At 41.2% G+C, this 15,459-nt stretch overlaps 1 protein-coding gene across 4 annotated transcripts in view; it reads left to right on the forward strand.

The window, feature by feature from the left end:
• Window positions 1-15,459, forward strand: part of LOC309810975 (DNA helicase MCM9-like) — a 133,250-nt gene that overhangs the window by 66,864 nt on the left and 50,927 nt on the right. For 3 of the 4 annotated variants that reach the window (XR_014295086.1, XM_082633385.1, XM_082633386.1), the window contains 4 exons: window positions 5,660-5,862; window positions 6,482-6,685; window positions 7,788-7,870; window positions 8,361-8,506. Coding sequence is in view for 3 of the 4 variants with exons in the window: in XM_082633385.1 (XP_082489511.1) it covers window positions 5,660-5,862; window positions 6,482-6,685; window positions 7,788-7,870; window positions 8,361-8,506 (636 nt within the window). In the remaining variant the exon portion in view is untranslated. Of the gene's footprint in view, window positions 1-5,659; window positions 5,863-6,481; window positions 6,686-7,787; window positions 7,871-8,360; window positions 8,507-10,349; window positions 10,658-15,459 lie in introns of those variants that run through there. The other variant, XM_082633387.1, reaches the window with a different exon arrangement.

The raw sequence follows: 15,459 nt of genomic DNA on the forward strand, positions 1-15,459 counted from the left end.
TCCTAATGACTAAAGACATTGAGCATCTTTTCATACGTTTATTAGCCATTTGTATATCTTCTTTGGAGAAATGTCTATTCCAATCCTTTGCCCATTTTTAACTGGGTTATTTATCATTTTATTGTTGAGTTCTAAGAGTTCTTTGTATGTTCTGAATATAAGTCCTTTATCAGACATATGATGTGCAAATAATAATTTCTTCCATTCTGTGTGTGGGTTTTTTCACCTCCTTGATGGCATCCTTTGAAGCATAAAAGTTTCAAATTTTGATGCAGTTCATTTTACCTATTTTGTCTTTTTTTTTACTCGTGCTTTTGGTGTCATATGTGCAAAAGGTTGTTTTTACAACTTGAAAGCAATTGTCAATGAAAAAAATTAATCAATAGTCGATCTAAGAAAGAAATGGAAAATTTTATTTGAGCCAACCTGAGATTATAACCTGGGTGACAGTCTTTCAGGAAGCTCTGAGGACTGTTCTGAGGTCAAAGCACAGTTATGTAAGTTTTTGACGTGAAGGGTTATATGTCAAATGATGTATTATTGACAGTTTACACAATCCAGATCTACACATACAAAGTGAGTTGTGGGTCATGGGTCATTGTGGCCCCTTACAAGATTAAGAAGGAAGGTTATCTCCTAAAGAAGTCTGGTTAATGCAGGTACACAATACACACTAAAGGGGAGGGAGGAGGCCCAAATAGGCAGAGAAGAATTTTATGTTTAAATTTTCTTGTCTTGCCATAAAGTATGAATTTTATTCCATCACAACAAAGGCCTCTTCAGACTGAGTTTGTGGTTTCTTTGGCAGTGCAGATCCCGTAGTCATTTAGGTCTCTGATCCCTTTGCTTCTAGTCAGTTGCATATGCCAGTATCCAGAATTCCTTTCTTGACATATTTCTCAAGCTCAGTTTGTTGGGTTTTGGGGGTTTTTTCTTCCTTGCCTTGGGCTGCTATAACAAAGTACTATAGACTGATTGGCTTAAACAACAGGCATTTATTTCTCATAGTTCCAGAGGCTGGGGAGTCCAAGGTCAAGGTGCTAGCAGATTCGATTCCTAGTGAGGACCCACTTCCTTGCTCTTAAACAGCTGCATCCTTGCTGTGGCCCACATGGCCTCCCCTCCATGTGCGAGCCGGAAGAGAGAGCTCTTGTCCCTCATCCTCTTCTTTCAGGATGTGAATCCCATTATGAGGGCTGTACACTCATAACCCCATCTAAACCTGCTTACCTTCCTAAGCTCCCCAACTCATAATATCAGCACTTTGGGTGTCAGGGCTTCAAAATAGGAATTTTGGGGGGACACAAACATTCAGTCCATAACGCTCTCCATTCCATTTTTTAAAATTGTGGTTAAAAAAAAAAACATAAAATTTACCATCCTAATTATTTCTAAGTATACAGTTCAGTAGTGTTAAGTACATTCACATTGTTATGTAACCAGTCTTCAGAACTCTTCATCTTGCAAAACTGAAACTCCACACCCATTAAACAACAACTCCCCATTTTCCCCTCTCCCCAGTCCCTGGCAACCACCATTTTACTTTCTGTTTCTATGAATGTGACTACTCTAGAAACCCCATATAAGTGGTATCATATAGTATTTGTCTTTTGTGACTGACTTAATTCACTTACCACAATGTTCTCAAAGTTCATCCATGTTGTATTTTGCGGCGGGATTTCCTTTCTTTCAGGCTGAATAACATTTCATTGTGTGAGTGTGTGTGTTGTTTATCCATTTATTCATCCATGGACACTTGTATTGCTTCCTCCTCTTGGCTATTGTGGATAGCTGCTGTGAACACGGGTGGGCCTTCGTTCCATTTTTCTTCAACTTAATGGTGGCTACCCTAAGGCCATCTAAGCTGAAGGCTTCACTCTTAATCTGGGTCACTTTATACTACTGAGAAAATTGACTGGGCCTTTGTTGATCAAAGCCTGTTTCAGTCTTTCCCCTTACTTTCTGGGGTCTAGAGGCAACTGTCTTTTCCAGCCCTTCAAAGCCTCAACTTCCTGAGCTGTCTATTCTCTTTCATTACTCCTTAAAAAGTGGTCACTTCTCTCCTGTGCTCATCTCTTCCTGCAGTGTTTTGCCAGAGGGAGTTTTTCTTGCTTGAGTCACAGTCTGATGTGGGTGGAGGGTGAGGCGCTGTGCTCCATAGTCCCTCAGGTGGCTGTCTGACTCCAGGGCCTTATCCTCATCTGTACCAGCAAAGAGAGAGAGAAGCGGGGAGGGTTGCACAGGAAGGCTTTTAGGAGCCTGACCTGGAAGTAGCATATGTTCTCCTACCCCCACTCCATCGGCAAGACTTGCTATTACAGCTCTCCTTAACTGGGAAGGAGGATGGGAAATTTAGTCTTGCTCTGTCCCCAGGGAGAAAGGAAAACAAGGTTTGGTGAACACAGAGCAGCCACTGCCACAGGCTAGAGCTAAATTTGGAAGTGCCATCCTATAGGTAGTGATTAAACCCATGAGCAAAGATGGGGATCACCGGTAAAGATGTAACGAGAGTAATGGCGGACCGTCACAAAAATAAGGACACTGTCCGGAGGGCCTGTCATGGTAAAAATAATTTATGTAACTTAACTTTACGATGTTTAGAAGAAGTGCTCCCATGTATGTAGGAAGTTTTAAACATGTGGATTAAAAATGGAAAAATAGCTTTTTCAGAAACTGGAATGTTTTCACTCCTTGAAGTTAATGCAGAAAACAAAATATATTAGCGTGATTATTTTATGACTGATGAAGCCTGTTGGTATAAAATGACTCTGAATTTTTAGAAATACTGTACTAAGTAAAGTAAAGATTAATTTTTTTATCACTTATTCAGTACATGTTTATTGAGCATCTAGTATGTGACAGTGTGAGCATTATACAGTAAGTCACAGGCCCTCAAGGGGGATCAAATTAAGTAGGAAAAAAATAAGGCAAGGAAATGAATACCTAAAACATGAGGCAGAATCTTCAAGACCACAGGAAGTGTTTAAAATGTGACACCACCAGGGTGGCAGTCTGGAGATGAAAGAGCATTGGTTTTGGAGTTAAGCAGATCTGGGTTTGAATCACAGCTCTGTGGCTCTCCACGTAACCTTGGGGAAGTTATTAACATCTTGGGACTTCTAGTTTCTTTATTTCCAAGTTGGTGATAGTAATATCTACCTTTCAGGTTGTTGTGAAGATTAGGGGTAATATGTATACATAAAGCCTAACACAGTGCTTGGTATTACAAATATGGTAGTTATCTTCTTATTACTGAGGAAGGTAGAGCTTGTATTGGATTGGGAAAATGACCCTTACCTTCCCCTAATTCATGAGTTCCTCATTCAGTAGTATTTAGCGAAGCATTACTGTGCACACAGTACTTAGACTGTGTGAGTATCTTTGTTTGCTACAGCCCCATTCAGTTTGTCATGCAGTCATGTTTGTACACAGGTCTGCAGCCACCAGGTTTATACGCTGTCTTCCCCTCTTTCAAGTGACGGAGGCCACTCTGTCCCTTCTGACGCCGTCCCCATCTTCCTCTCTGCTACTGTCAGCTGCCTGACTTACTACCCCACACAGTCTCCTCTTCTCCTGCCCACCGCTCTACCTTCATTGCTTGAATTTCCACAAGCTGCCCCACAGGAAACCTGTTTTCTTCACGTATAAATCTTCCTTAGCCCCCTTCCCTAAGCTTCTCCTTTCATTTTTTCCCAGTTACCTCAGGAATAACTCACCACCTTTTTTCTGTCTTGGCTTACTCATTTTCCTTCTCACGTCACGGATATCGTTAAGATTCTATGTCTTACACGTATCCAGGCATCTCCACAGAAGTCTCTCTTTGCGGACACTAACGCTGACGCCGCCGCCAGCTTCCGTTGCACACGTCCTGTCTGGCAGGCGCTGTGTTGAGCCTCCTTATCCTCCAGCAGTCCTATTGTAAACTAACTGAAGGCCGGGACCAGCTATACACGCTTCTCAATTCTCAGTACAGTCCTTTGCACACAGGAAATGGCTTGTAAATAGCTCTTGGTCAGAGAGGGGAAGAACAATCAATTTTACCTCTCAGAAAATAATTTTTGAGAGATTAATTCATATGCAGTTGTATTTTGTTTCATTGCCAGTATTGCAGCAATATTCCTTTTTTATGATAAATGCAAACAGCCTCGCTTCAGTATTGGATTAAATGTGCTTTTTGTGGGATTAGTTAGGGACCATTTATTACATTGGTTTTATGGCAAACTTGAATCTGAGTTCTAAACAGCTGCCTTTACAAAGTCATTTTGGTACATAAATGTGAAGATATGGACTCTCTGTTCAAAATTTTTCCCTATCAATAATTTTTTTAAAAAGAGGATTTAGTTTTCAGTGAAAGTGCCTTGTTCGTCTTTCTCTTCTGTGTCTTCTTGTGACATTTACCACAAATAAAAATTCTCAAACTCTTTCAGTCTTCAGGCATGAGGTAATTGCTAGAGCCAACTGGAAATAGATCAGGGATTAACAGACATAGCACATGTTTGCCGATGTCCCAGGGTTGTGACTACTGAGAGGCAGACATGCCGCTGTAACTGAAAACAGTCATCACTAGAGAGCATACAACTTCACAGAGAAAGAATGCTATACTTGTTACTGTCAGTGAATGTGCCATATTATTTTGAGGGCTTGCCCATCATAAACAAGTTTAAAAACAACATCTAGGCTATGTCACCTCCGTATCTATCCTGTCACTGCTCTGTTGAAGACTTGAGTGCCTCTTCCTAGGCCACTGCCCTTGTCTCTCCCATGTGTCCGGTCCGTGGTCCTTCCCTGTCTGACCAGCCCTCCTCCGCAGCCTTCCCTTCACTGTTGCTCCTCAAAAACACTACGCTGGGGCTTCCCTGGTGGCACAGTGGTTGAGAATCCGTCTGCTGATGCAGGGGACACGGGTTTGTGCCCCGGTCCGGGAGGATCCCACATGCCGCGGAGCGGCTGGGCCCGTGAGCCATGGCCGCTGGGCCTGCGCGTCCGGAGCCTGTGCTCCGCAACGGGAGAGGCCACAACAGTGAGAGGCCCTCATACCACAAAAAAAAAAAAAAAAAAAAAAACAACTATGCTGATCAACCTTTCTTTTTCCTGATTTCTTCTTCTTTTATCCCTCCCTCCCTCCCTTTCCCTTCATCCTGTTTCTTTCACTTTTAGAAAACCGAAACAAAGTAAGTGAACGCACAGAACAAGTCCAAATGTCATGAAAGGCCCAGTTCAAAAACTACTTCGTAATGTTTCTCCGAGTGTCTCTTCCATCCACATAGATGAATACACATCATCTTTATTTCCCCTGGGGAATTTATGTTTCTAGAACTTACCATATTCTGCCTTGTCTTACCATCATAGCTAGTGGGCTGCAGGCTCCCTAAGAGCAGTATCCACGTATGGTTTAACTTTGTACACCTCTTAACACCCCTTAGCAGAGGGGTCTGCTCATACTAAGGGCATAAGAAGTGTTTGTTAAATACTTACTTCTCTTCAAGATAGGCTAATGTAAATGTCCTTCATTTGAACTTGGTGTTTGTATCATTCACATTCTCTTTCACATGACTGTAGATTTTCAAGGTGCAAGAGCAGTCCCTTTCTATTAACAAGTTTAATCTTGCTTTTCATTTGAATCTCAGCAGTCAGTGAATTGTACCTTCTCTTTTGGTAGCCTCGTGTGCAAGCTGAACACAAGGACCACCATCCTCGCAGCAACCAACCCCAAAGGCCAGTACGACCCCCATGAGTCTGTGTCAGTGAACATTGCCCTTGGCAGCCCACTCTTAAGTCGATTCGACCTGATCCTGGTTTTGCTTGATACCAAGAATGAAGACTGGGATCGTATAATTTCTGCCTTTATCTTAGAAAACAAAGGTACGTGGAGACGAACAAATCATTCAAATTGACAAAAAGTAGACGTAACAAATGAAATTTTCCTTGAAGAAAATTAAATAAATACCCAAGGTACTGTAACTAATGAGCAGTAGAGAGAGGCTTAGATAGCAGTGAGATGACTCAGTTAGTGAGCCCAGAATAACAAACAGAAGGAAGAGGGTCTTTCTCTGCTTGCCATTGATGAGATTAAAGTTGGTAAACGTGTCCTTTGTGGTGAACGGGGGCAACCTTATGGTATATAATTACCACGTGGTTCACCTCTTGCACACACAAAAAATGGACTGAGTTTATGAAACAGAATTCTAAATGTGGGACTTCTGTCAAAAACTTAGATTTACCAAGTACTATTTATTTCTGTATATGGCAGAACAGAATTATTCTGAATAATTTAAACCTCTGTAGGAAGCTTACTTTTATTAAGCTTCGAGCCTAAGACTGTTTATTATAGAACTATATGCAGAGACACATCTAGATTTCAATGGCCCCAAAACCTGAAGGTTATCTTTTTAAAAATGAGTACAAGAACTTTAGCAAAACCCTTAATATGAGATGTTTGCCTGTTCTTAGAAATTACTGACCCAATACCTGATATATACAGGTTATCCAAGCAAATCAGAGAAGCTCTGGAGCATGGAAAAGATGAAAACCTACTTCTGCCTCATTAGGACTCTGCAGCCCACACTGTCTGATGAGGGTAATCAAGTCCTCCTCCGGTACTACCAGATGCAGAGGCAGAGTGATTCCCGGAACGCTGCCCGGACAACCATCCGCCTGCTGGAAAGCTTGATACGATTAGCAGAAGGTTTATTTCCTTCAGAGGATAATACTTTCATTGGGTGTCCAATGTGAGCAAGGCATGGGGCTTGGCACCGTGAATTCAGAGATGAGGGAGGGTGATCTCTGAGGTGCTTGCTCATAGTTGCTTAAAAAGTAAAAACCCGGAGTTATGAAACTACTCTTCTGGGGACGGATTATAGATGTTGAGCGGAACGAAGCGTCGTTCAGAAAGAGGAATCTTTGTGACATCTCAGAACCTCCCATAACTTAAGACATCATTCATTTAGACAGTCTTATTTATGGATGTTTTGTTTCTCGATGGCTTCTGTTAGCATTTGGGGTGGAATACTCCCTTACTGGGAAATGTTTCCTGTATAGCACCCTGGGTTATTTCTCACCAGTTGCCACTCACAGCCCACCACTAACACAATAATGCTGAATTAACAGTGCCATGCTCTATCCCATCCCTAAGGTATGAGACTTACATGCATACTTGCAGCTAATATGCGTCTCCAGACTTTTTTTTTTTTTCTTCTAAGACCGGCTTTTACATTTAGCCCTTATTAAACAATCCTAAATTTTTTTCACATGAGCTGACTGTATCATATGATGATATAATATATGCTTACCAAAAAGTTCTATAAAACAAAAGTGCCTCACTTTTTCAAGGATTTATAACTAATATAAAGGCAAGAAATACCCAAGATTCAGGCTTGCAAATTTGGCAGTTTTGAAAAGCTCACAGATAAAGAGATGTACCAGAGATGAGAAATGAATATTAATTTTAATTTTGTATGATTTATAATAGATTAGAAAATAAGGATTAAAAGTCACTGAATATTAAATATATGCCACAGAGCACCTTTCTTTGCTGGAGCCCAGAGTACCTTTTTATGTAAATACACAGAATTGCCATGGGCTGTGCAGAAGGATTAGGCCCATTATTAGAGAAACAACCTTAAAGCTAGTTGAAGTTAGACTTATGTGCTTGTTCTAGTAAAATTTGTTGTTAGGAGCTCATTTATAAAATACAGTTTTGGAATAGGGGGGATCAAGGAGAGTATTACATTTATCACCTCAAAAATTCATAAAAATAATTCTTCATAATTTCAAATGCACCTTATTAGCTCATGCTCGCCTGATGTTCCGTGACACAGTGACTCTGGAAGATGCTATTACAGTGGTGTCGGTAATGGAGTCCTCCATGCAGGTAAGGATATTTTGTACCTAATGTTTGAACCCTACTTACAAGCATTGTTTAAAAAAGACAGTTTATAGCCTATCAGGAGTTATAAAAATGATCATATTCTAGACCTAGTAATTCTTGGAAATATATCCAAAGGAAACTATTTAAAAGAAGGGGGAAAAATTGTCATAGAAACAGTCTCTGCATCAGTAGCATTGCTTTACCCACTGGTACAAAGCAGTGGGTCTCAATCCTTTTTCTCCTCAACACGCCTGGGAGATGCTTATGGTCCTACTAGAGACAGTGTGGCTTCCCAGAGCAATGCATGCCACCAGGAATTGAGGGAGAGGACCACTGAAATTTGAAAAAGGCTCCCAGCTGATTCTGATACCGTGATGGGGCTGTAGAGGGCTGGTCTCAGCCATCTGGGATCAGTGGCCCCTAGTGTGTACTTCCTGTCTGTGGGCTAGCCTGGTGACTGTCCCTGGTATTTTCCATTTTCTCACCCTTTCAGGGAGGTGCTCTGCTGGGAGGTGTGAATGCACTCCACACATCCTTCCCTGATAACCCTCTGGAGCAGTACCAGAATCAGTGTGAACTTATTCTGGAAAAGCTGGAGCTGCACAGCCTCTTAAGGGAAGAGCTAAGAAGACTTGAAAGGTGAGAAAAGAAAACCAAGAAAAGCATATAATGGAAAATGCTTGTTTGGCATTTAGTGAAATGGAAGAAGTATAAAGTAAGTGGAAAATCTGTCTGTACTCTCAGTAGGGGATTTCAGTTATCTAGTACTGTATGATCTACTACCTCAAAGCTCAGTAGCTTAAAAACAAAACAAACAAACCAAAAAAAACCACCACAACTTTTTAGCGCTCACTTTTCTGGGAGTCAGAAGTTCAGGAGCGCTCAGTGTGGATGGCTTATCTCCATTCCACATAGTGCCATCTGGGGTCACTCATACACCTGCATTTATTTAGCTGGGAGCTCAATTGGAATTGGAACATCCAAGATAGCTTCCATCACGTGTGGTGCCTTCGCAGGGGTGGCTTAAATGGCCGGGGGCTAGCTGGGCTCTCTCTACTGTAAGGTAGTAAGAATTCTGAGGTGGTAGCTTAGGACTCAAGTAGCTTAGCAAAAGTGGAAGCTGCAGGCCTCTTGTGGGCTGGGCCAGAGCTGACTCAGCATCACTTCTACCACATTTTGTAGTTCAGAGCAAGTCACAGGGTCAACCCACATGCAACGTAAAGGGAAATGGACACCACCTCTTGATGGGAGAAGTGGCATAGTCATATAGGAATGAGGGAATTGACGGCTGCCTCTTTGGAGACCACCTTCCACAGCTGCATTTCCTTGGCTTACTGGTTTGGTGAGCCTCATGGAGAACACTGACTGGTCCTTTACTATATGTAATAAACTGGGTCCTGATGATAGGAGAAGCACCAAGGTGTGCCACCTACAGTTTACACCCAGTATGACACACAGTGTCCATCAAGAAACCTTGGTGAATGGGCTGTATCCTGTTGACTGCCACCACTTTTTCTTCTTCTCTTTCCTTGGCTCAGTCTAAGAAATAGAGCAGTGCTACTCAGAGAGGTGGCTGGGACTGCTGTTGAGGAAGAGGAAGTTGGGAGGGAGTGATCCATCCCATCCTGGGCCAGACCCAGACACAAAATATTTCATAACTTGGCTGTATCGTGTTTCATCACCAGGCGAGGACATGTGCAATAGCCTTTACATAAAGAATCTTAGTGCTTATTAATATTTTAATTCTTTTCTTACTGTTTGTAAAGCTTTCTTCAAAGCATAATAAATATTTGATCATTAGTCATTATCTATCTCTGGTAGAAGAAAATCGCAGGTAGAGACCCAGACTGCTTTCAGGCCAGCCTGTGCTGGAACACTGGTAATGTTATAGAAGTAGAGATAGAAGTACTGACTCTCACCCAGGAAAGGCCTTCCTGGTCCATTAGCAGCAGCACTGACTTTCCCTTCAGCATCATGATTTCCTTCCCTACATGCCCAAATCCGTGACTTTTAAAAGTTTACAATTTAACAGTCAGACTAAAAAAAACTCCCCAGTGAGAATGAGGTATTTTATGTTAAAGAAGGAACTGTTTTTCTTTTTTTTTAATATAAATTTATTTATTTATTTTTTGGCTGCATTGGGTCTTCGTTGCTGCGTGCAGGCTTTTCTCTGGTTGCGGCGAGCAGGGGCTACTCTTCGTTGTGGTGCGCAGGCTTCTCATCACGGTGGCTTCTCTTGTTGAGGAGCATGGGCTCTAGGCACATGGGCTTCAGTAGTTGTGGCACGCGGGCTCAGTAGTTGTGGCTCTCGGCTCTAGAGCGCAGGCTCGGTAGTTATGGCGCACGGGCTTAGTTGCTCCATGGCGTGTGAGATGTTCCCGGACCAGGGCTCGAACCCGTGTCCCCCTGCACTGGCAGGCGGATTCTTAACCTCTGTGCCACCAGGGAAGTCCCGACAGTTATTTTAAATATTCTGTTTTAGTATCAGGACTCAGCACAGTGCCTCACATGGACTACTGAATAAATGACTGATTTTATGGCGTTATTCACACTGGGATTTTGCCACCAGGGAAGACCATGAAGGAACTGCTTTTCATCCTACAGGGGAACAACTCAGGAATGACAACAGCAATGTTTCAAAACTCTCCTTTCTAGTGACTTGTTAAAATGTGGACATGTGGGAAGGAACATGTCACACACATTACCTAAAGAATTTTTGCCTGGACTTTCATATTTGCATGCTCCCTAAATATGTGAGCTTCTAAAAAGCCTGCCTTTGAGTCTGTGCCTGTGAAGCAAGAGTGAGGGATGGCAAGTGTGTCCATTGGGCCTCTTCCTCATTCGTGTGAGTGGGTTACTGACTGACCTGCATCTGGTTACCGGTGTTGATCTCAAAGCTGGGGGCTGGTGAATGGAGGGCATGTGGGGGCAGAGCAGCTGTACAGCGAGAATTTGGGGAGCACACTGGGATTACTGACTGTTTAAGTAAAACCTCGAGAATTCTTTTCCTGGCGTTTCTCTCCTATTTGCTCACTCTCTTCATCCAGCAGTGTTCTTGTTCTGTTTATAAAACCTCAGCACTGCCTTTTGGGGAAGTGTGGGGACTGGTTTTGTCCCACTAATACCCAGGTGCCAGCCTGCAGTAAACTTGCACTTTGTCTAAAATCAGACTCTTTTTTTTTTGGTCTCCTGGCTTTCTCACGATAAAAGCTCTTCCTCTGGTTCTTTTATAGTTTGATGTAGCTGATCCTTTTCAGGCCTGTCCTGGGGTTGGCTTTGCTTTTGGAAAGGATGCTCATTTTGAGTGACCAGAAACTAGTCATTTTGACTACCCTAAACTGACATGCTGGATTCAGGAAAGAAGGGATGTGAGGCTCAGAACCAGTGTTGTGTGATAGAAAAATAGCAATTGGACTTACCAAATTCAAAATGACCCTCCTGGAGGGAAAGAAGGAAAACAAAAAAAGAGTAGGTGATGGTCTAAAAGATAGACCTTAAAGTGGCCTTTAAAATGTTTTTTTTCTTCTGGTATTTCTCTGTAATGCAAGGGCATGTTCCGGAGCTGATCCTCACAGCAGCAAAGCCAGTTGCCCCGCAAAGGAACTGAATTACCTCCAAGACACACTCTAAAGCTAAGCTTAGCAAGAGGGAAAACCCCCAGTAGCACGTGGGTTTATCCCCTTGGGAAAGAGCTTTCTATTTCTTAAGGAGAGCACATGTTAATAATACAGTTTGTATTTTTATCACTCTTATTTGGGAAAATGCTTTACTAGTGACAGCCAGCCTCACATGGTGGCTGTTCTACCCATCTCAAAACAACCGAGCAATCCCACTCATGGGCATATACCCTGAGAAAACCATAATTCAAAGTGTCATGTACCACAATGTTCATTGCAGCTCTATTTACAACAGCCAGGACATGGAAGCAACCTAAGTGTCCAACGACGGATGAATGGATAAAGAAGATGTGGCACATATATACAATGGAATATTACTCAGCCATAAAGAGAAACCAAATTGAGTTATTTGTAGTGAGGTGGATGGAGTCTGTCATACAGAGTGAATTAAGTCAGAAAGAGAAAAACAAATACCGTATGCTAACACATATATATGGAATCTTAACAAACAAACAAAAAAGGTTATGAAGAACCTAGGGCCAGGACAGGAATAAAGACGTAGACGTAGAGAATGGGTTTGAGGACACGGAGAAGGGGAAGGGTAAGCTGGGACGAAGTGAGAGAGTGGCAATGACATATATACACTACCAAATGTAAAATAGCTAGTGGGAAGCAGCCGCATAGCACAGGGAGATCAGCTCGGTGCTTTGTGACCACCTAGAAGGGTGGGATAGGGAGGGTGGGAGGGAGACGCAAGAGGGAGGAGATATGGGGATATATGTATATGTATAGCTGATTCACTTTGTTATAAAGCAGAAACTAACACACCATTGTAAAGCAATTATACTCCAATAAAGATGTTAAAAAAACAAAAACAAAAACAGCGTGTAAAGATGTCTTAGGAGGTATACTAAAATGCAGAATTTAAATAGTGGAGAAATTAATTTCCCACATCAGAATCAGACTAAGATAGTAGGGCTAAATTATTCTACCCTTAAAATTCCCATAAATTTTTAAAGTTATGGAGCGTTAACAATTACGAGTATCCCTGACCTCAATTTGATACTGAAAGTATACTAGATAGTAGTAATTTTGAAAGCTATTTGGGGTTTTGTTGTTGTTGTTTTGCTTTTGTCTGGCTGTGACTACAGTGAACCTAGGTTTTCCTGTATTGATGTTCCCAAGTCTACCAGTGACTATAGCCCAAAATAATTTTCAGGTATTTTTTTTTCCCAATTGTAAGCAATAATGCACATTCTTTTTTTTTTTTTTTTTTTTTTTTTTTTTTTTTCTAAATTTTATTTTATTTAATTTTTTGCTTTATAACAAATTTAATCAGTTATACATATACATATGTTTCCATATCCCCTCCCTTTTGCGTCTCCCTCCCACCCTCCCTATCCCACCCCTCCAGGCGGTCACAAAGTACCGAGCTGATCTCCCTGTGCTATACGGCTGCTTCCCACTAGCTATCTACCTCACGTTTGGTAGTGTATATATGTCCATGCCGCTCTTTCACTTTGTCACAGCTTACCCTTCCCCCTCCCCATATCCTCAAGTCCATTCTCTAGTAGGTCTGTGTCTTTATTCCTGTCTTACCCCTATGTTCTTCATGACATTTTTTTTTCTTAAATTCCATATATATGTGTTAGCATACAGTATTTGTCTTTCTCTTTCTGACTTACTTCACTCTGTATGACAGACTCTAGGTCTATCCACCTCATTACAAATAGCTCAATTTCATTTCTTTTTATGGCTGAGTAATATTCCATTGTATATATGTGCCACATCTTCTTTATCCATTCATCCGATGATGGACACTTAGGTTGTTTCCATCTCCGGGCTATTGTAAATAGGGCTGCTATGAACATTTTGGTACATGTCTCTTTTTGAATTATGGTTTTCTCAGGGTATATGCCCAGTAGTGGGATTGCTGGGTCATATGGTAGTTCTATTTGTAGTTTTTTAAGGAACCTCCATACCGTTCTCCATAGCGGCTGTACCAATTCACATTCCCACCAGCAGTGCAAGAGTGTTCCCTTTTTTCCACACCCTCTCCAGCATTTATTGTTTCTAGATTTTTTGATGATGGCCATTCTGACTGGTGTGAGATGATATCTCATTGTAGTTTTGATTTGCATTTCTCTAATGAGTAAAGATGTTGAGCATCCTTTCATGTGTTTGTTGGCAGTCTGTATATCTTCTGTGGAGAAATGTCTATTTAGGTCTTCTGCCCATTTTTGGATTGGGTTGTTTGTTTTTTTGTTATTGAGCTGCATGAGCTGCTTATAAATTTTGGAGATTAATCCTTTGTCAGTTGCTTCATTTGCAAATATTTTCTCCCATTCTGAGGGTTGTCTTTTGGTCTTGTTTATGGTTTCCTTTGCTGTGCAAAAGCTTTTAAGTTTCATTAGGTCCCATGTGTTTATTTTTGTCTTTATTTCCATTTCTCTAGGAGGTGGGTCAAAATGGATCTTGCTGTGATTTATGTCATAGAGTGTTCTGCCTATGTTTTCCTCTAAGAGTTTGATAGTGTCTGGCCTTACATTTAGGTCTTTAATCCATTTTGAGCTTATTTTTGTGTATGGTGTTAGGGAATGATCTAATCTCATACTTTTACATGTCCCTATCCAGTTTTCCCAGCACCACTTATTGAAGAGACTGTCCTTTCTCCACTGTACATTCCTGCCTCCTTTATCAAAGATAAGGTGACCATATGTCCGTGGGTTTAACTCTGGGCTTTCTATCCTGTTCCATTGATCTATCTTTCTGTTTTTGTGCCAGTACCATACTGTCTTGATTACTGTAGCTTTGTAGTATAGTCTGAAGTCAGGGAGCCTGATTCCTCCAGCTCCATTTTTCGTTCTCAAGATTGTTTTGGCTATTCGGGGTCTTTTGTGTTTCCATACAAATTGTGAAATTTTTTGTTCTAGTTCTGTGAAAAATGCCAGTGGTAGTTTGATAGGGATTGCATTGAATCTGTAGATTGCTTTGGGTAGTAGAGTCATTTTCACAATGTTGATTCTTCCAATCCAAGAACATGGTACATCTCTCCATCTATTTGTATCATCTTTAATTTCTTTCATCAGTGTCTTATAATTTTCTGCATACAGGTCTTTTGTCTCCTTAGGTAGGTTTATTCCAAGATATTTTATTCTTTTTGTTGCAATGGTAAATGGGAGTGTTTCCTTGATTTCACTTTCAGATTTTTCATCATCAGTATATAGGAATGCCAGAGATTTCTGTGCATTAATTTTGTATCCTGCAACTTTACCAAAGTCATTGATTAACTCTAGTAGTTTTCTGGTAGCATCTTTAGGATTCTCTATGTATAGTATCATGTCATCTGCAAACAGTGACAGCTTTACTTCTTCTTTTCCAATTTGGATTCCTTTTATTTCCTTTTCTTCTCTGATTGCTGTGGCTAAAACTTCCAAAACTAGGTTGAATAAGAGTGGTGAAAGTGGGCAACCTTGTCTAGTTCCTGATCTTAGTGGAAATGGTTTCAGTTTTTCACCATTGAGGACGATGCTGGCTGTGGGTTTGTCATATATGGCCTTTATTATGTTGAGGAAAGTTCCCTCTATGCCTACTTTCTGCAGGGTTTTTATCATAAATGGGTGTTGAATTTTGTCGAAAGCTTTCTCTGCATCTATTGAGATGATCATATGGTTTTTCTCCTTCAGTTTGTTAATATGGTGTATCACATTGATTGATTTGCGTATATTGAAGAATCCTTGCATTCCTGGAATAAACCCCACTTGATCATGGTGTATGATCCTTTTAATGTGCTGTTGGATTCTGTTTGCTAGTATTTTGTTGAGGATTTTTGCATCTATGTTCATCAGTGATATTGGCCTGTAGTTTTCTTTCTTTGTGACATCCTTGCCTGGTTTTGGTATCAAGGTGATGGTGGCCTCGTAGAATGAGTTTGGGAGTGTTCCTCCCTCTGCTATATTTTGGAAGAGTTTCAGA

This window comes from Mesoplodon mirus, assembly GCF_964341445.2.
Source record: "Mesoplodon mirus genome assembly, chromosome: 10".
NCBI lineage: Eukaryota > Metazoa > Chordata > Mammalia > Artiodactyla > Ziphiidae > Mesoplodon > Mesoplodon mirus.